The sequence below is a fragment of the Meleagris gallopavo genome, chromosome 3 (assembly GCF_000146605.3).
Source record: "Meleagris gallopavo isolate NT-WF06-2002-E0010 breed Aviagen turkey brand Nicholas breeding stock chromosome 3, Turkey_5.1, whole genome shotgun sequence".
In the NCBI taxonomy this organism is placed as follows: Eukaryota; Metazoa; Chordata; class Aves; order Galliformes; family Phasianidae; genus Meleagris; species Meleagris gallopavo.
This window is the reverse complement of record NC_015013.2, coordinates 13,821,027-13,841,546: the sequence shown is the minus strand read 5'-3', so window position 1 is coordinate 13,841,546 and position 20,520 is coordinate 13,821,027. Positions and strand designations below refer to the sequence as shown.

General features: G+C 41.9%; 2 protein-coding genes and 1 long non-coding RNA gene across 6 annotated transcripts in view; 2 read left to right on the top strand and 1 right to left on the bottom strand.

The window, feature by feature from the left end:
- The first annotated feature begins 2,926 nt into the window (after positions 1-2,926).
- SERPINB5 (serpin family B member 5) lies at positions 2,927-16,220 on the top strand. 2 transcript variants are annotated; one of them, XM_010708417.3, is made up of 7 exons: positions 2,927-3,074; positions 8,601-8,775; positions 11,039-11,176; positions 12,166-12,283; positions 13,614-13,756; positions 14,210-14,377; positions 14,760-16,220. In XM_010708417.3, exons 2-7 carry the CDS (start codon positions 8,602-8,604, stop codon positions 15,150-15,152), a joined length of 1,134 nt encoding a protein of 377 aa, XP_010706719.1. In that variant the 5' UTR covers positions 2,927-3,074; position 8,601; the 3' UTR covers positions 15,153-16,220. The 2 variants fall into 2 exon arrangements, with proteins under 2 accessions (XP_010706719.1, XP_019469326.1); XM_019613781.2 differs by lacking the exon at positions 2,927-3,074 and adding an exon at positions 5,776-5,880.
- LOC104910128 overlaps positions 14,960-20,520 on the bottom strand; it is an 85,441-nt gene continuing 79,880 nt past the window's right edge. For all 3 annotated transcript variants that reach the window (XR_004159148.1, XR_004159150.1, XR_004159149.1), the window contains one exon: positions 14,960-15,047. This is a non-coding gene — a long non-coding RNA (uncharacterized LOC104910128). The remainder of the gene's footprint in view (positions 15,048-20,520) is intronic.
- LOC104910127 (serpin B12) overlaps positions 17,283-20,520 on the top strand; it is a 12,762-nt gene continuing 9,524 nt past the window's right edge. The window contains exon 1 of the mRNA XM_010708418.3: positions 17,283-20,495. The gene's annotated coding sequence lies outside the window, so the exon portion shown is untranslated. The remainder of the gene's footprint in view (positions 20,496-20,520) is intronic.

Below are 20,520 nucleotides of genomic sequence, written 5' to 3'. Positions count from 1 at the left end.
CATGTTAGGGAAATAAAACATGAAAAAAAGACAACAGCAGTCACTTGGAGTCCATGAAGGAGCTGAACTACTTCATAGCACTGTGTTAAGCAGGAGGAGCGTTCCTTGCCCCAAACAAGCCTGTCCAAGGGGTGGGAGGAGGGAAGCTGTTTCTCTTTTCCACTCAGCAGAGTGTAGGAACAACGCCCTGCAGGAGTGGCAGGGTGAGCAGAGATCTGGGGCTGAAAGCAGACTGAATGACAGGAGTGGCACCGGGGCGGCTGCGTCCCTCCTGCACACAGCATAGCCAGGTGGTGGCACATGGGGATGGCTGCTGTGTTCTGGTGCCCATCAAGGCCTTTGCTTGTGTTTCCCCTTGAGCTGTTGAAGACCAAAAATGTTGGTGACCTGGAAAAGGAAGATCAAAGCTCCACTGTTGCTTTTTTAGAAGACTGTGGCTTGTCTGTGTTATGAAAAACTTTGGACTGCAATAATGATGGCGTTTCACTTTGCACATCCCTTGTTCCTATGTTGTTTTGTCTCTATCTTTTTTTCTGAGACTACATCATGACAAGAGGTGTCCAACTCAGAGGGAGCTTTAAAACAGCTTTGATTTTTTTTTCCTGGTAAAGAAAAATCCTGTTCTTGATTCTATTATCGTTTTAAACTTGATTAAAATACAGGTTGCAGTAATGTGTGTTGAAAATTTTTGGAGGACAAACCAAACAACACTAATTCAGTGACAGGTAAATGCAGGAGATGCACAAGCTGATGCAGTTAGCTGTCATACAGTCAAACTGAGGAACTGGGAGGCCAGGCTCCAGTGCTTGTCCCTTGCAAACCTCAGGTACCTAAGGCTCAGAATCTTCTGCTTTTCAAGTCAGCATCTTTTGCTTTACTGCTTCTTCCTGGTTGGGCTGTAAGTAAGATCCTGGTAAGTGACAGGCACTCCCATAAATACTAATGTGAAGACACATATAACACATACATAAAATAACTTTAGGATGTTATTTGTCTTTATATGTGACATCCTAATGTTATTTTAACGTCATCTCCAACTGTAAATTAACCCCAAATATCCATTCTCTGGGGAAGTAGGACTTCCCTGTGAGCCACTCAGTTACTGGAGCCCATGTGGACTCCTTTCTTTGAAGCGTGGCAATTGGTTATTTCTTTCATGGCACTATGATCAGAAATCAGTCATTTCTCAGCAGCAGGTCAGGCAGAAGGGTTCTGTAAGGCTCAGCTATCAAAGAGAAGTTACTGAGTGGAGTGTAGTAATGTTTACGCACCTTCAGCCTCGTAATGTAGAGTTCTTTCACCTTTCCCTGCTCAGCCTTTAGAAGAAACCAGTGCACCCACTTTTATTTGTATTTCCAGCCTACATGGTGATGAAGCTGCTGATGGTGATAGGAGGTGAAGGTGTTAAGCTGTGCTATCTCCATCAAGGCAGTTGAGTTGTCAGCTACTCCCCACCAGGCCTGGGCCTGAAGGAAAGTTTGTTCCTTTGGGTCTAGATTACTTGCAGACATCTGAGAAGAGTCTGGCAGCCAATATTATTGCAGATTTTTATCAAAATTTCTCTCATAGTATAAGGCATAAATAGTTATGTGACAATAATTGCCCAGATGACACATTTTATTCAGCTGTTCTTGATGTTCTTTGAATTAAACATATCCACATCTTAATGTTTGTTATGAATTCAGTTACGGCAAAGAATACTAATTTTATGTTCACTGTCTGCTAAATAAATGAAGTTGAACCCTACTTCATCACAGTAGAAAGGAAAATAAGATTTTCTTTGGCTAATAATGAGTCATTTGGAAGAACATATTGCTGGGATCTGATCAGGAAGCCGTAGTGTGATTTGCACTCAAAACAAAACAGGAATGTGTCATTTCAGAAGGAGATGACAACTCCTCAGTTGCCACTGCCACCAAGAAGGTATCATGTCAGAGAAGACATACACTCTGGTTTCCTAGCACTTTCATTTGCCAGCACAGCAATCTTGAAAGCAAGCTCAGAAATACTGCGCTTACTTTTTTTGTAGCACATCAGTGGTCTAAGGGCATACAGGGACACCTGGGGTGGGTGAGGTGTGGACAGGAGCTGTGTTTGTGGGTGGCAGTTTCCTCATGAAAGTTGGCTTGGACCCCAGAAGTCCTTGTTAGTGTGGTGGAAAGCTAGACTCTGTGGTGGGAGAAGCAGTGTGGAGCAGGGTGGGCTACCTTTTCCTTGCTAAGAATCGCGTGCATTTTTCAAATCAAATAGGACTGTTAAGCTGCACTATCACCTCTCCCTCTCCCTTTCTTCTCCTCTCTCCACTGGATTTATCAGTAATCATGTGGCCACTGAGGCCTGAACCCAGTGGTTCCCATTCTTGAGATGCTGGAAAGGAGCTGTGGCTTTCTCCTCCCTCCCAGCTGAAATCTCCTGCTTGAGAGCAAAAAGATGGGCATGCTCTTTGAGCATGAGCTCCACTGTGGCCTTGGGCTTTTGAGGCAGCCAAGTACAATGTACAACCCTCACAAAGACAACATTGAGACATTATCTTAATGCATACACAGACGCAAAGTACTGGATGGCCATCACACGTTTTGGTTGCCTTCCTGTGTATCTTTTTCACAATTACAAGTTTTTACAAATCGCAGCAATTCCAGTGTACCTTGGAGCATTGGTTTTGCTCAGAAAGTTCTTCAATTGCTCCTTCACTCTGGTACACTCTCTCTCAGAGTCTTTGCTCCCTCTTGTCTGGTGCCTTTTGTAGGGCACTTGCTGCAGGCAACGTGCCGAGGCTGCTGTTTCCTGCTGGAGCATGTTGTTGTGTTCAGTAGCTGGGCAGACAAAGACAACTCTGGTGTGACTCATACTGCTCCTCCAGTTTAGGAGCTGCTTGGAGAATGATTAAGGGAGAAAAAAAAAAAGAAAAAAAAAGGGAGAGTGTGTGCGTAATTAGGGCTGGGAAAGTGGGAGTGGTGTCAATGAGCAGGCAAGCTAACAGACTCTTCTGCTCAGCAAGGTTTCGCCACAGGTCTCTAGTTCTTCGTGTCGGACCCATTTCATTGATTCATTTACCAGGATTATACCCTTGCAAAGTAAGTACAACATTTTTTATTCTTCTGTTACTTTGATGCCTAACTAATAGTTATAAAATCTCTGACGTGAAATGTAATCGCAGAGTGAGCAGGATAAGGAAGCTTGTACGAAAAGACAGCATATGAAATTAAGGGTGGAAAAAAGCCTCCTTAAACTACATCTTGGTTTTGTCCCAGCATTGCTGTGTTCGTCTGTCTACATTCCTTACCCTTGAAAAGATTCATTGCAAACGGTGAGTGGGGTCTGTCAGGTGAGGCTGCAAAGGAATTATTAGAATATTTAGACTACCTGTTGGCTGTTCCAAATGGCTTTTCCTGAATCAGAAAAACAGGCTGTATATGATGCCATGAAAATGCTCCATATCTCTAAGTAGGTGTAGACTGTTTTAGAAGTTTACAAAAGAATATTCTTCTTGTTTTCTGCATGGGTTTTGTGTTGCTTTGCTCTCTTTGCTTTGTCTAAGCCTTGCTTGTTCAAAGGACAAGTACTTAAGTCTGCTAATTACCTACTTTATCTTCAGTGTGCTCATCCGGTTGGAAGAATTCACTGACTATGAGGCACAATTAAAGCATATTCTTAAGACTTTCCTATTCCTGGCGTGACTTTCTCAATTGTGTCGCTGATGGTGCTTTTTCCACAACCTGATGAACACCCCGATCTCACTAAAGTAAAGCATTGGTCTGATATTGTGTGTTTCTCAGAGAAACATCTGTTTAGAGGAGATCATGTATTTGTCACGATGCTGTGTAGCCTGCGTGGTGGAGAGCTGCCATTTGTGTAGAAGTAGGAAGAAGAGGCTCACAAGAGTTTTGTTCCTTTATATTTTGTGTTATCCGAACAAGAGCTCCAGTAAGGTCATGTCAAATGATCTAGTTTGGAGGGGGAATGCCCCACTTGTGAATAAGTGTTCTTTCATGTCATTTATCTAAACTGAAATGACTGTGGGGTGTTCATTCACAGCTCCTGAGCTGTAGCCCTGGTGCACAGTCCCAGTACCAGCCCAGCTTGGATGGCCACTACCCTGTCTGCCCCAAGTGTGCTCTCCTCCGGGCTCTTTAACAAAGGCAAGAATGAAATAAATGCTTGCTCTGCTTTATCAGATGATTCTTACCATTCAGCTGACGTGACTTGTCAGGTTTCTGCAGAGATGCTGCTGTTCTTCTGATTAATTTTTAGAAGATAAGCTACATTTAGCTTTTCACTTAGTAAGCAAACAGTAAACAAAGCCTTATTTGTTGGTTGCATTCAGAAGTGACAAAGCAAAAATAGTGTCTTATGCTACCAAGCACCTTTAAATTATTTTTTTCAAAACTGATTCTAGAGCCTCTCAGCTTCCTCCTGTATCTGAATGTGTTTCTTGAACTCTGTGGCCCCATCACAGCTTTAAACAAAGCTGGGTGGATCACAGGCTGCCTGTGCATAGAAGGTGCCACTGTGCCGCGGGCCTCTCAGAATGCTGACTTGCTGCTCTGCTGGGAAAGCAGGGACTCAGCCAGAATCCAAACAGCCCTTCTTGAAATTTCATTTCCAATTTTGTTGACTCCTCCCTGTGTGAGAGTTTCCTGTGATTACTGACTCAGGAGCTGTGTCTGGTTTCTGGGACCACTCATGGGCACCTAATGGGCTTTTGTCTTGATGGGGGCATCAGCCCTTCTCACTCAGCCAGAACTTGCTGTAGTGGGGTCACTGACACAGCTTGGGGTGCTCAGGGCTTTAAAGAGGTTCAAGATTTTGTAATATTTCATGCAGTAAATTCCTTTCAAGCATATGAACGCCATGAGCTCCTATGTGTCATACACCATTAATAAATGGAGCATTAAAAAAGAAGACTGACCAGATGCAGTTAAAAAAGATGGTGAGATAGAGATTATTCTTTGCTATCCAAGCCCTTATTAAAACAGCAGGGTGAAACTGAAGGGAGTTTTTTCCCCCACAAAATCCTCTGAATGTGCATTATATCAGTAGTAGCACTAAAAGAAAGAAATGATAAGAGTGATAAGCCTTACCATTATCAGGAATAGATTCTCTTGGCGTAACAAAAGCATTGAGAAACGTCATCAGTTTCCGAGTGAACAGAAGGTCTGTAAAAGGTTCACCACAAAGTACCTCCAGGTGTCCTCACGGAAGAGGAACATAGAAACTTTGCAGAAAATGATCCAGCTTGAATGGTACCAGAAAAAAATTTGCTATGTCCTGGTGCAGAATTTCACTGGTGTAAGGTAGAAGGGTGTCATTTAATTTTGCAAAATTTCACGATTAATTTCCTTACTCTGAATCTTTTGCCACCTAGGAGAGTGAAACGCAGGTAGCACATGCACATTTTATTATCACTGCAGGTCATTTGCCAATATAGCTGAAAATGCTGATGTTAAAAAGGCAGGATTGCATTTCTGGCATGAAGTCAGAAAGGAACATGAAATGTTTTGAAGTTATTATGATTTCATATAGTTTCTTAGTCTGTAAGGAAGATTTGGAAGTGAAAATAGCATCAGGCCAACCATAACTAAAGAGGGATATTTTACTCCACTAGCAAATGAAATATTTTTTCATGTAAACTGCACACATCATTCTGGCATTGTGAGATTATGCGTATTGTTTATCTTCATGAGAATGGTAGATGTTGAATGACACATTCTTGGTTCCTTGGGTAATTTTCCACTGTCTCCTCAGTGAGAAATGCCTGGGAAACTGGTACTTGCCCATTTCTTCAATTTTTACCTGGGACAGAGAAAGTACGCATATGGATTGTGTGCTCCTGGACCTTAAAGTGCCCTTAAAGAGAATGAGTTCAAAGGGAAAAATAAGGTAGGCATCCTGTTCAGAGCAGTTTATGTAAGGTGCACAGAAGTGCATGTCTGTGTTGAGCAAGTGCAGAAAGGCATTTTAAAGGATGATTTCACATACGCTTCTTTGATCTGTTGTTCCAAGTGACTCCCTCAGCAGCAGTCCCAGATCTTCATATTTATTTTTACTGCCTTTCGCCACTATTTTGCCCAAAGCTCTCTTCTCCTTTGACATATGCAGAGTCCATCATTTCTAGCAAGCTTGACTTTTCTAGTAATTAGTTGCTTTTATATGTGAGAAGTTGTGACCACAGGAATGACATAGATGCTTGTAATGCTGACTGGCACTGAGTTCTCACTTTTACACCCAGAAAAACTCTGAGAACATTTCCCAAACTTCACTCTGACACCATCTTGATTCCTGCTGACACTATAAAACAGGATCTCCCAGGGTAATCTTTGTTACCAAGCACCTTGGGACACTGCCAGTGTCATGGGAGATGGACAGACCCATTCTGCTTGAAAAGTGACTTACAGGAGTCCTCTACATGTTGTAAACATCCTCCTCTTCATTTTTATTTGGGGATAACTTTCTCCAGTGCTGTATATTTTATTTTTTTCCCTCCTCAAGATAAATTGATAAATTTCTTTGCACTGGGAGGCAATTAGGAAATACTTTGTTGCTAATACCAACAAGCACTATGTGAGAGGACACTGCTAGGTAAGTGTTCTTCAAATTTGGATTTAAAAAGCCTTGATTTTATGCCAGTATCCTTTTTCACTTAATTAAATTGTGCAATACATTTCAGTACCCTTTTATACAGCGTTTTTTAGCTAAAATTAAGCCAGGTGCCTTACTAAATATATAGAATATATACATATGTAAGTTAATGAAAACAAAGACATGAAGGCCTTTTCTACAGATCTTACATGGAAATCAAAGTTTTCTCTGCTGTGTTGCAGACAAAATACTCCCCTGTTCTGTTACTCCTATAAAAATGTATAAATACCACAGATTATTTTGGAAATCTCTACTCTCAACTACCAAAACAGTCACAGCATGTCTATACAGTGGAGTCTGATATTCAGCAAAGTTTGGACAGTATGACACATGCTCTTGAAGCAGATTTTTGTCATTCAAAATGCCATGCAAAACAGGGATGAGAGTGAGTGGTTAGGAGCAGGCGTCCTTGCTCTGGAGACAGTTCCCTGCCCATATGTCCCCTCTTCCCATTTCTGTCTTGACTTACCTAACTGCTCTCATCTGATGAGATCTTTACTCATCTGATGCAATCTAGGATGCAAAAGGTATGAACCAGGTCAATGTTTAAGAACTGCAGTATTTAGTAGTCATTTGAGAGAAATCCCTGTCCTTCAGGTGCTGCTTGGAAGATCAGCAAACCTCTCACCAAGGTAATGCTTCAAATAAATAGCCAACTTTCCTGTTCATATCTTCTGTATCAGAGCCTGAAATGTATTGTAAATAGATGTCTGGATAAGAATAGAACTTTTAAAATCACCTCTCCATGCCAGATAAATTCCAATATTTTGTCATTTTTTTTTTCCTGGGGAGAGCACATGTTAAAGAATTTTTTTGGGTTCTGTTTGAAATCTTTGCTCTTTTGAAGTCCCTTGCAGTATTCATCTTTTCCTTTTCCTTTCTGTCTCTTTCAGTAGACAGAACTATTGAGCACCAATTTATCAGACTGCCTTTCCCTTTCTTTAGGGACACATGATTTTGGAGGTAGAATAGTGTCAAACTCACTATGCCACAGGAGTCACCATCTTCCATATCTGTGCTGGTCTTAAGCTCGATATGATATTGGCTGAATTCCATGGTTTACCTTTGTTGTCTTTAATCTACACAAATGCAGTTACACCAAAGTGCAGTTTTAGATCTATGAAAGCAGTCTGGAAGATCGGAATATTCCTTGGCATTCCCAGAACATGGTCCAGAACATCTGTTGCTTGGCACCATCTTTTCCATTCCTGACTGCATAGATCAGCTAACAGCCCTGCGGCAATTGCAGTTACTCTGAACTGCTAGGAAAATATTTGCAGTCATCACTGTAAATGATGAGTGGGCACATAGCAGTATTTATGTAGGAGGCTAAGTACTTAGAGTTTCTAGGATGATCTCAACCTACAGGACCAGACAGCTTTCTGGAGACTTCTAGCAAGGGTAGGGAGAACAGGGAATCACCCCTTAGAGAGAGGATATGCCACAGCTAAAGTTTTAATGAACAATTAGACATGAAGCAAGAGACAGGAAAGATTGTGAGACTCTTAAAGGCCTATGAAAGTACTAGAAGGGCCCAAAGCATAGGCAGAGTGCCTTATAAGTTGGCCCATTTGAGGAACATCAATTAAAACCAGATTAAATCCATATGTTATCCAATGTGACTCGATATGTGTGGGTCACTCTGACCAACCCAGATTTCTCCACATATATCTGGTAATACTGGCTCCATTCAGCACGCAGAATTGCCAGCTGTCACTTGAAGGTAAGGCCTTTTACTGAGCCACTCGCATCACCTTGGTTGGGCATGGATGAGACTCTCCTCAAAAGCTGCTGAGGGTGTCTGGGACTGGACAGGATTGGTCAGACTGTAGGCTGTAGGCTCAAGCTGCCCAGTCCCCATACTGGTGTCCAGCCTCCTTCAGCAAGGAAATCAGTGACCTGCCAGCCCCGCTGCAACAGGAGCTCACTCTATGGGTCATCTCTATCCTTTTCTGTTTCAGGATGACAATGGATGCTCTGCAACTAGCAAACACTGCCTTTGCTGTTGATATGTTCAAAAAGCTATGCGAGAAGGACAAAACAGCCAATATTGTCTTTGCCCCACTGTGTACCTCCACGTCTTTGGCTCTGGCATATAAAGCTACAAAGGGTGACACTGCAGACCAAATGAAAAAGGTGAGCTGTCAGCATCCTTCTCTATAGCTGCAAAATTATGTGGCTATCAGAGGTGGCTTTCCTACTTATTCTTGTTAATACTTAAAGGAATGCTGGTTCCCTTTTAAGCCAGATAGAAAACTGTCCGTCCAAAATTCCAGAATGTTTCCACACTCCATGGCTCCACACAACCAAGGAGGCCGAAAATCATTGGCATACGGAAAAAAGCTTTCTGAAGTATTTACAAGGTGGAGAGGAACATGGCAGAGTCCTCAGCAGTTGCATTAAGGCCCTGTCTCTTTTCAGCAGAGTGCTGACTATGGCTGAAGGTCACTGCTGAAGTCACTGCATTTTCCGGATAATTGTTTTATGGTTATTCAGGACTGCCTAAGCTTAACAGGACTGGAAATAATTTTGCCATTACCAAGCGATTTTAGCAGTTCTGTCTGCCATTTCCCCTTTCTCCTGCCATACAGCTAAGAGGAAGATAACGCAGTAGGAGGCAGCACAGCTTGAATAGTAGTTTGCCTTGCAAATAGCACTAAATGCTCAAAGGTTTTACAGCACCACAAAGCAGCATCATGGTGATGGTGCAACGAGTGTATCGAGGTCGTTCTGTGGTGTGGAGAGGCTGCACGACTGCCTCTGTCACAGCCAGGATTTTTTTATTCCAGTGCCCACAATTTCTGCAGCTACCTAGAGGTGAATGAGAAGCAAATTCAACATGCATTTATATGCTGATTATCACCTGGGTCTCAGGGGCATTCCACGTATTTGAATACATTTTGCTTCCTTTAGCAGTTCCTCCCTATATTTTTGGTTTCCCTGCTGGCACACTGCAGGAGCACAGCCTCTGATGCCTTCACTCATCCTACAGATTGCAATGAGCCTATCTACACAGCAACAAAGTGATATACCCACAAAGGCCTGCTGGATATTTTCACAAATAGGATTATGAAAAAAAAAAAAAAGATTTTTAGATCTTATTTCTAGTTTAAATAACACCTCAAAGCTTCCTCACCATTTCAAAATTCAAGCACTGTCTTTCCAATGGAAGAGCTTAAAATATTATCCTATGCTTAATTTCACTTTCACTTGTGCCTGCAATTTGCATTGAACTGTCCCATAGTAAGTGAACATCCACATCCACAAATAAAGTTCTGTTACACAAGCGCATTTACATTTCACATTTCTCAAGAGGTAATTTACTGTGTCTGTAAAGACATGATGTGTTCAGGGAGAAAGAGCAGGAGTGAGGCTGAAAGGGAAAAGATCACTAATGCTGACTGGGAAAGATGATAAGGGTTGGGCAGGCTGTTTTTAATGGAACATGCACTCTCAAAGATCTTGCAACAGGGAGGCACCTAAAAGCAGAGAGTTTTAGGTCATGTTAGAACATCCTTAACTGGGCATGTGATTCCCAGGAGTTGGGAGGTGGGTCAGCAGCCATACCTCTAGGTCACATTCTGTCTACCAAAGCTCACCTAGTTATCTGATTGATTTCTGCTGAAATACCACATGATGGCATGTGTCAATAATCAGCAAATTTTGCCATATGGTAAGCAGTTTTCAACGAAGTAGCCCATCTGCAGAAAGTAAACTAACTGGAACATTTATTTATCTGGCCTCTAAACTCTAAACTCCAGATTTTTGGACAAGAACGTGAGTTTGATGAAAACGTGACTCCACACTGCAGATGTGTATTTCACTAAATCACATTACTAGTATGAACAGCTCTATGGAATTCTTTGGACTGCTCACAGGAAGGAAACACTTTCGGTTGAAGTTTTGATAGAATCAAGTCTTTAGGTTTATGTGGGGATGTCAAATAAATGAGTTTTTTTTAGTAATAAATAAGAGTGAGAGTTGTGTTGTTAGCTTAAATACAAAAAGTCAAAGCTCTGGTCACAAACAAATATTACTTATTGTCAAGCTGTTACAACTTCCTGAGAGGAGGTTATGGTGAGGTTGGGGCTTGCTTCTTCTCCCAGGTAGCATTAATAGGATGAGAGGTCAATGCCCCAGGTTGCGCCAGGGGAGGTTCAGTTTGGATATTAGGAAAATTTATTTTCTGAAAGAGCAGCGAGGTATTGGAACAGGTAGTGGAAGCTGTTCGAGAAATGTGTACATGTGGCACTGAAGGATGTGCTTTGGTGGGCATGGTGGTGATGGGTTGGACTAGATCATCCTAGAGGTCATTTCCAACCTTAATGATACTATGATTCTCTGAATTTTTAGATGATAAAAAGAAAGGTGATCAGTATCTTGTTATGTTCATTATCAGGTGCTCCATTTACAAGATGTCAAAGATGTTTCTTTTGGGTTTCAAACGGTAACTGCAGATGTTTCCAAACTCACCTCTTTCTTTGCACTGAAAATGGTCAAGCGGCTCTTTGTAGACAAATCTCTCAGTCCTACCACAGTAAGTACTGCAGAAACGCGCTTGAATTGCTTGACCAACCAGACTTCGATGTTATTCAAAATACATTCTCTCATTATTACCTTTTACTTGACTAGACTCAAATGATGAACAGCATAATAAAAGTTTGTAGGAGGATGATTGTTCTGCTTGACCCCAAGCAATGCAGCTACTGCTACAGTTGCAGTTCTTTCATTAATATGTTTTAGGTCAGTAGACCTAGTAGGTTTTGAATACAGTGTGACTTCTATGCCACATCAAGGGCTTTGCAATGTAAGTATGACTGGGAAGGATTTTAAATAAAGATGGTGGTGCAAGTGTGTGTCTAGTCCACACACCCAAGTAATTACTGCATAAAGAATAGTTTTCTTAATCTAACTGAGGAGGCACAAGCCTGGTTACTCAAACAACACAAGTGAGGAAGGTGTTGTTTGGCCATGAAATTTAAGGACCTTGCAAACAACTGAGAAAAACGTTGTGTTTGATTTATCAGAGTTGCTTTTGAATAGTTGCCCCACGCAAGGGCAACTTCAGCCTAGAAGTGATGTTTCAGAAGACTCACAACCTGCTTAAATGGTGTTATAATTAGGTTGCCTGCTCTTTGGTCCCATCCACAGCAGTGGGCATGTCATCTGACAAAGATAGGCACACTGTGAGCAGCTTGTGGCCTTTGTCTCGTCCCTTTCTTTTGCCCAGGTCTAGACTGAAGGCCGCTTTATCCTTTCAAACTTGGGCAACGTGTTCACTCCTGTAATACCAAAGCTACTTCAGCAGCCAGTGTAACTGGATTGAAGACAGTCTTGGGAGCACGAATGCGGAATGTGGCTGTGTATCCTGGCTGTCGCTTGCTGTTACTTATTAGCTGTCCTTTGTAATATACTCTACGCCTACACCATAATGAAGCTTGGGGTACTGGTGTTGTAGGCCATGTAGAAAGTCATCTAGTGAAGAGCATGTAAGGGAGGTTAGCTTCGGTACTTCGTGTCTTTCAGGATTTTGTTAACTCCACAAAGAGGCCTTTTCCATCGGAGCTGGAACTAGTGGAGTTCAAAGAAAAAACTGAGGAAACACGACAGAAGATCAACAAATCTCTCTCAGAGCTAACCGATGGTGAGTAGGGCCTAACCTCAGGGATACTGCTTACCACTTTGAAGAATGATATCTTTGTCCTCATAACAACTCCTAACTATTGCTTCTAGAAATAAATATATAGTGAAAGCAATGGGACAACTCTTATTATTTGGATTCATGAGGATTAGCCACATTAGCATGCTTTTAAATCATTTACTTTACTACTGTGACATTTCTGGAGGCAGACCTTGCGTTAGCCTTTGGCAAAGCATCTCATTTGTTTTCACTGGGAAAGTATGGCAGAATGAAGCTTTACAAACATCTGACATCAGTACATCAAATCCTGGCCCCATTCTCTAATGGAGAGTATGTATTAGACTCTGAATTTCAAGCCGTTAATTAGTAGCTCATCTCAGCAGCACAGCTGATTTTGACCACAGGTGGACATATATTTCTTACTTGGAGACGCTCCTGTGGCAATAGGGCTGCACTTTTCCTGCAGTACCTCTGAGCCACTAAGTCACAGGAAGCACCTCTCAGTGTCCATCAGGGCTCCCAGGCAGAGCCTGCCCACTCTATGCAGGGTAGAGGTCTGGTACGCAGTGCCCAAGGCAGAGCTTATGTACATGCTGCTCACAGGTAGCTCCAGGGTTGGTTGCTGCCTATTGCCCTCATGTGGTACAAATATAAAAATATGGGTGCCTGAGTCACATCTGGTCCATCCCAAGGTGACATTGGTGCCCACGGGGAAATACTTTGCACTGCTTGTGTGATTTATGCATGAATGGAGACTAAAATACACAGCATTCTGAATTCAGTATCTTATGACAGCGTTTGAACAGACACGAAATTAAGTGAGGGAAGGAATTTCATTCTCTTTTTGAAATCCATGGCACTGCTTGGTAATGAACTGTAATTAGATAGTTAGCGATATTTCTTATTTGGGTTATTTTATTCTCATGTATCACTCCAAAAGTGAGTAGAAGCTAAACAGAAGCTTCTCTTGAAGTCTTGCTCTCCAAATGAGAAATATTTTTTCAGTTCTATCTGCTGAATTTCACTGAAGTTTCAGTATCTTCTTTAAAGTACTAAACAAAAGCAGTAGACATATTTCTTATTCTGTTTTATGTAAACCGAGTAAAAATGTCACTTGGAAGATTTGTCTTGACCCAAATTCCACTTCAAACATGAAGCTGCAGCTAGGGAACTAAATGCTTCTGTTTTGGAATTTCCCTTTATAATTAAAATTGCTATCTGTGAGGTGCAGGGCAGAAATATTTTAATTCAGTACAGTGTTTCCATGTTCTGTGAAAACAACACATATGTTGATCATTTATTGTATTAATGACCAGCTTAACCATGTTCACAGGCAAAATGGAGAATATTTTGAATGAGGATAGTGTAAGTGACCAGACTCAGATCCTCCTAGTTAATGCAGCTTATTTTGTCACAAACTGGATGAAGAAGTTCCCAGAGGCAGAGATCAAAGAATGTCCTTTTAAAGTCAACAAGGTATGTCCTAAAATAAAATAGAGTACTGCTTCCACTCAAATAAATGTTTGTGCTAAGGAAATTTCAATGAGAGAAAGTGAGAAATGTTTGTTACTACATGGCATTCTTAGACTCTCTATCAAAACCTGCATGCTGTTGCAAAAGTACCTAAGCCAGTTTTCTTGTTACGTTGCTAGTTTGAAGCTGTTGGTGAAACAAGCACTAAGGGTCACCAACAGTAGGTAATTTTTTCCTTTAAAGCACATCCCCAGTACGTTGTATTAAGTACACAGGAAAACTGCTCCCCTTGAAGTACAAACAGCTTTCACTAGTAGAGTCTTACAGCTGATATCATTACTTACGAAAGCCAACAAATTCCATAATGGTAATGAGTGTACCACTTACAAAATTTCCTCTCTCATCTTCTCTGTGAATTAAAAGGAGTGCTAGATTATCTCCTCTTGTGTTTTGCAGACTGAAACTAAGCCAGTGCAAATGATGAATCTGGAAGCTACGTTTTGCCTGGGTTATGTAAAAGAGTTAAATGTTGCAATCCTTGAACTTCCATGCCTTAACAAACATATCAGCATGCTCATTCTGCTCCCCAAAGACATTGAAGATGAGACGACCGGCCTGGAAAAGGTGAGAGAAAAACAACAGTATTGAGATGATGCTTTCCGTGCACAGCTGTGTTGGTGCAAAGGTGTGTGCAGCCTGGGTAGGAACTGTCTTCCTTGGATTCCTTCATTAGGCTGCTGAGCTGATTACATAGCAAACGCTTGTGAAGAACCAATAATCAGAGTATGCACATTTAATGGAGTTTCTCTGGAAGTCTACTCTATAGATCAAATAATCTTTCCATCAATAGAACTGAGAGTGTAAGTTAACTCTGAATGCTATAAGCAAAAGTTGTCTTTTGGACTTCGTTTTTTGGTGTTTGATAGGAGCGATGAGTTCAGAAACGGTCTTTTTGTTCCCACTTTCTCTGAACTGAACATTAATTTCCTTTGTTCTTTGTCCTCAGCTGGAAAAGGCACTCACCCCTGAGACATTGTTACAGTGGACCAATCCCAGCATAATGGCCAACACCAAAGTGAATGTATTTCTTCCAAAGTTTAGTGTGGAAGGTGATTATGACCTGAAGCCACTCCTGGAAAGCCTCGGCATGACAAATGTCTTTGATGAGAGTGCATCAGATTTCTCTGAAATGTGTGAAACCAAAGGTGTGGTTTTGTCGAAGATCATTCATAAAGTCTCTTTGGAAGTAAACGAACAGGGTGGAGAGTCTCTAGAGGTACCAGGATATCGGATTCTGCAACACAAAGATGAATTTAAAGCTGACCATCCGTTTATCTTTTTGTTTAGGCACAACAAAACTCGCAATGTGATTCTTTCAGGCAGATTCTGTTCCCCTTAAGCAGGGAATATTATGAAAAAACACGATTACATTTATGGTGATGCATGTTCCTGTAAAGCTTGGTGTCCTGACTATCACCTTTGAAAGGAATTCTAAGAGGTTCATATGGCAGCAGGGTAGTACAATGTACTCTACATATGCAGCAGAACTAATTTCCTTTTATTAATCCCCTTAAACTGAAGGATTCCCACTGTGCAGAATGATATTTTACTAAGAAGTATTCCATCCTTATCCACAAGAATATTTTGTTCCTCTGTGACACCTTTTTCCAAAACCAAATGAACAAAAAGCCTGTTTTCGAAAGACCAGGAGCTGGAAAAGGCTCTGGGGGGAAGAGTTGCGTTCCTGTTTCATATCCAAAACACCTCGAGACTCATACTCAGTGGATTTCTAGTGTATAAAAGGGGAAAATGTGGACATGTGATGTGATAACCCTCCTCTTGTACCTGGCTATAGTTGGTGACCCAGGGTGCCCTGCTGGACCCTGCTGAGGCACGGTGAAATAGTACAGCTAAACAACTCAGAGTTTGCATCTGTGAAACAGCAGCTGCACGTATGGATGCAAGAGGCAATAATAAAACATCTAGAAGACTCTTCAGTGTGAGCTACATCAGTTTGTAGGCTGAGGAGGTTGCACTCCACTGCGTGGGATTTTTTCACTCATTCTCCTTCAGACACGGCAGAGGTGACCAGTTCACTGCAGCTGAGAGGAACTCTGTTATATATATCCTGAGAAAAAGAAGGTTATGCAGTTCTAGGATAGATATCACTTGGATTAATATTGAAAGTGCCACACTCTTCAGATAGATTTTCTGTTGCTTCTGGATTCAGCATCAAGAAGGCTTCACACATTTAACTAACCTCTGGGGTTCAAGAAAGAAATAAAGACTTTGGCTTGAGTAAGATTAACATTGTAATTACCAGTCTCCAAATTCTATATGAAATTATTGTAACTAGTTTTTCATTTCTATCTGAAGACTGCCTGCTGCATATGTTCAGTACTCATTTACCTAATCACTGTTCAGAATAAAGCACTACAAAACCTGTGTCAAATGTCTGTAGTACATCCAGTGTCAATCTGTTTTCCTTCAGTCAGCCTCCAAGAAGATAGGAACAGAAATTGATAGATTCATTCAGGACACAGTTAAATATATGAAGAAATCAAATCTGTGACTGAATTGCCCTTTTGGACTACAAGATAATAGCTGACAGTTAAGGAGTATGTTACTAGTTGGTCAATATATAGAGTGAGTTCAATAATATATCTTCAAAGAAGGGGCCATTTTAACTGAGTATTCCTTGGTTCTTCAGATGTGAAAGAACCTAGAAAGAGATTTCTAAATGTGAACATGCAACCTTTCATACATACTCCTTTCTTCTCATACCAGAGAACAGCACAGTGGCTATTAGGGATTTGGAGAGAGTTCTGTTTTGATTATTGATGTTCCCAAACAACAAGTAGTGGTTTAGTCACAAAGATTAAGTGGTTTCACCAGTTGGCTTCCCTTTGTGAGCCTCTAATGGACTCTGACTTATCTTAATATCAGGCAGTTAGTGGATACACTGGTTCACATCTTTGAAGGCACTGAGGAGACAAACTCAACAAAACCAACAAAAGATGAGTCCCTGAGGCATCTGGGGGTCTTTGCTGCTCTTCATCAGGCATTCTGATACATGGATAGAAGAATTCAGTATGTAAGAATTCATTTTATTCTGTCTGAGAGGAAACAGCCTGCAAAGATCTTTACTATCTCAATAGCTTCAGTGATAACTGAGTGTCTGGAAAAGGTTTTATGTGCCCCATCATTGTCTGATCTGTTTTGGAGGCTGGGGTTGTAGTTATCCAGAGCTGTCATCACTGCGGTGTCCACCAGTTCTCCCAAGGGTCTGGGCATTGCATGTGAGGTTGGCAGCTGATGAGCAGCTGAGCAGTCTGTACATAGGCAAGATGGACTAGTTGCATACAGTCTGTGCAGTTTCTCTGTGACTCAGCACTTACTCGTGGTCTAGTAGTTGCAGGTGTCCAGCAAGCCATATCATACGTTATTGCTACTGCTCTGCTGGTCTGCTGGTCTGCTAGATTGATGAAAATCTCTGTTAGACTGCCTCATTTCTCTTTTTCTGCCTGGACAAGACTTACTGAAGGAGAAAAGCTGAGATATCACTTTCAGATTTTCCAGATCATTAAAATATTGCAGTGCAGGAGCCATACAATCCAGCTCATACTCCATTTAAATGCTGATCAGAACACTTAGTGCATTCACATATGTTCCCAGAGAGCTTCTTGTTGGTGCCTTTGCAAGGAGGGCTATCCCATGAAAGCACACAGGAACACTGCCTCAGGCAGAGACCTGTCTGCCTCCACCTCCTGACTAACACTAAGGTACCCCAGCCTATGCAAGGCAAGCTGATATTTCAGATAAGAAGCTGTCTCAGTTTACAAAAGGCCATGAAAAGCTCTGGTTCATTTTCCACATCTGCTTCTTCTCTCTGCTTTTGGAAAATAATTCTTATTTCCTACTAGCAAGTCCAGACTAGACTAATATTTAGTCTTGCTTTGTTAAGTTGCTAATCATGATTTTAGCTTTGACTAATGGTATCTTAGATGATCTAATATACTAGAACCTAGTAAGTGAGTTCAGATAAGGTGTTAGGCTTATGCCATAGCACAGTTTGAAGGAACCAGGTGTGGATGGAAACCAAACAAGCAACAACACAAATAGGCCCAAATAGCCCACAGAGGGCCAGAAAGTACAGCTGCAAGTAGAGCTGTGATGTAATCTGTCTCTGTGAGCCCCTTGAAGCCAGCAGGCCAGCCTCATGCTTTTGGTATAATGGACATCATACAGCCAAAAAGGAGGGTTATGCCATAATCTCTGTTCCATTCAGCAATTGGATTTGAGTGTACTAGTCCTGTTTCCTAGACCCTTCCAGTCCTATGGAAATTTAGAAGTCCCAATGTAAAACCTATTCAACTTGCAGCATCTGAGAGGGAAATATCAGAACAGCTCCTGCTAACGTGAGAAATGCCATTACAAGGTACTGTACTGTTCCACCCATTCTGGCCTCTGGGCTGTGGGCAAGAAATTGCATGGGAGGACATGGGAAAACCTGTGTGGGAGCTTATGTATAGAAATGTATTTGTACTGAAGGGCGTTGGCTGTGACGGAGAAAGTGAGCATAGGTGAGGACTTGCTCAGATCACCAAGCTACTCCACCTCACCTTTCAACACAGCATTACTATCCAATGATGGGTAACTGGCCTGATGGAAAAAAGCAAGCCACGGCTGGCTTTTGCAGGCAGCTGCAAACTGCAGTGTTATGCAGTCTAGTCATCTCATTACTTGCTTAGCTGCACAGTCATTGCCCACTTCCTGTTCCCAGCATTTTGTAGAAGAGAACTGGTACATCTAAATGTTTTGCAGTAGCAGGAATTGTTTTGGGGTACGAGCAGCTGGTTTTGAAACTTGGAAAAACTCTGCACACAAGCAATTGGCCTGGCTGGAAAAGCAGTGCAGTTTGGAACCTTGGATATTTTACAAGAGCAAGTGTAGAGTCCTACACCTGGAGAGGAACGACTGCAGGTACCAGTACAGGTTAGGGACTGAGCTGCTGGTGGGGAGCTCTGCAGAGAACCTCAGTATCGTTGTGGGCAACAGGTTGGCCATGAGCCAGCAGTGCGCCTTTGTGGCCCAGAAGGCTAATGGTATCCTGGGGTGCATTAAGAAGTGTGTGGCCGGCAGGTTGAGGGAGGCAATCTTCTGCCCTGGTGAAGCCACATCTGGAGTACTGTGTCCATCTGGGCTCCTCAGTTTGAAAAAGTCAGAGAGAGAGTCCAGCAGAGGGCCACAAAGATGACTGGAGTCCTGGATCATCTCCCTTACGAGACAATACTGAGAAACCTTGGACTGTTCAGTCTGAAGAAGAGAAGGCTGAAGGGGGATCATATCAGTGATTACAAATACTTAAAGGACAAAAGTCAAGTGAATGGGGCCATGGGCAAAAATTCTATACCAACAAGAGGAAATACTTTTCTACTCTGAGGGTGACAGAGTACTTGAACAGGCTGCCCGAAGAGGTTGTGGAATCTCCTTCTCTGGAAGTACTCAAAACCCGCCTGGATGCTTTCCTGTGCAAACTACTCAAGGAAGCTTCTGTAGCAGTGAGCTGGACTCAATGATCTCCAGAGGTCCCTTCCAACCTTTACTATTCCTAATGGCCTAGAATTTGCACATATGGTACAATGTTCTGAGACAAAGTAGTGAAGCAGATTGCAAACAAGTTCTAAGGGGATATACAGAGCAAATCAAAGAAATTAGTGGAGGAATGACAGTGTAAGAGGCAGGGAGAAAACACAGAGTTTGGAAGAAGTAAAGTAGTGAAAGGTATTTTAAAAAGGCATTGAAAAATGGCTAGGACTCACAAAAGCAGCAGAAGAAAAGATGGAGAATGGAATGGGAAAGGCAAGATACAGAAAGAAAGAAAAAGAGGCAGAAACAAGTGACTAAGAAGTCTGAAGAAATACGCAGAAAGGAAAAGCAAACAAGAAAGTGAATGCAAATGGTACAAAAAAGAAATGAAAAGGAGGAATATATTACTGAGGAGATCTGATACTGTGTGCAGATTTGTGCTTCCCATCTCTTTCTTTGCATCTCACTGCATGCTGGGGACATAACACCATGTGATAAACCTCTCTTGGACTCCTATTCTTAGCTCCAGTGATTTAAAAGAATACCCCCTGGGTGGGGATTCCTGTTATAGATCAAGGAAATACTTCTTACTCTCTCTAATTAAAATCCTTCCACACGCAGAAAGCTGGCTCTGTACCTGAACAAGTACCTACTACCTGCAGGCAACATAAAACTCATGCATTTCCTATTCATTTGCTCTATCTCTGCAAGCAAGCTCAGCTCTGAATAAGGGATCTCTAAATCCTAGCAAGAACCCTGCACACTCCAGTGTCCAAGTCCTGACACCACCAAATTCAAAAGGAACTACACACAGCACTACAGCCATGGATCTCCAGTGTTAATGCTGTTTTACAGCTAAGGATGACTTGGCTTTGCAGTCAGGAGATGTTTTTAGGATGCCTCCTGCCAAACTAGTTGGGCAGCTTTGAGAGAAATGCTGTTAGCACATTGCTAGATATAGGTTTCCTGGCCTTCTGCAGGAAACTGCATGATGACATTTGCATGAAATTACAACGTGCTGCCTTTATCAACAATTGGCTAGAGACTGAATTTTCCCACAAGAGAGTGGAAGAAATTTGTAATAGAATATACACAGGAAGGTGCTCCAGAGCTCTGCTGTTGTGTTCCTCATTTAACCTCTTTGGGCAAGAAGGTAAACATTATTTTTTTACTCAAAA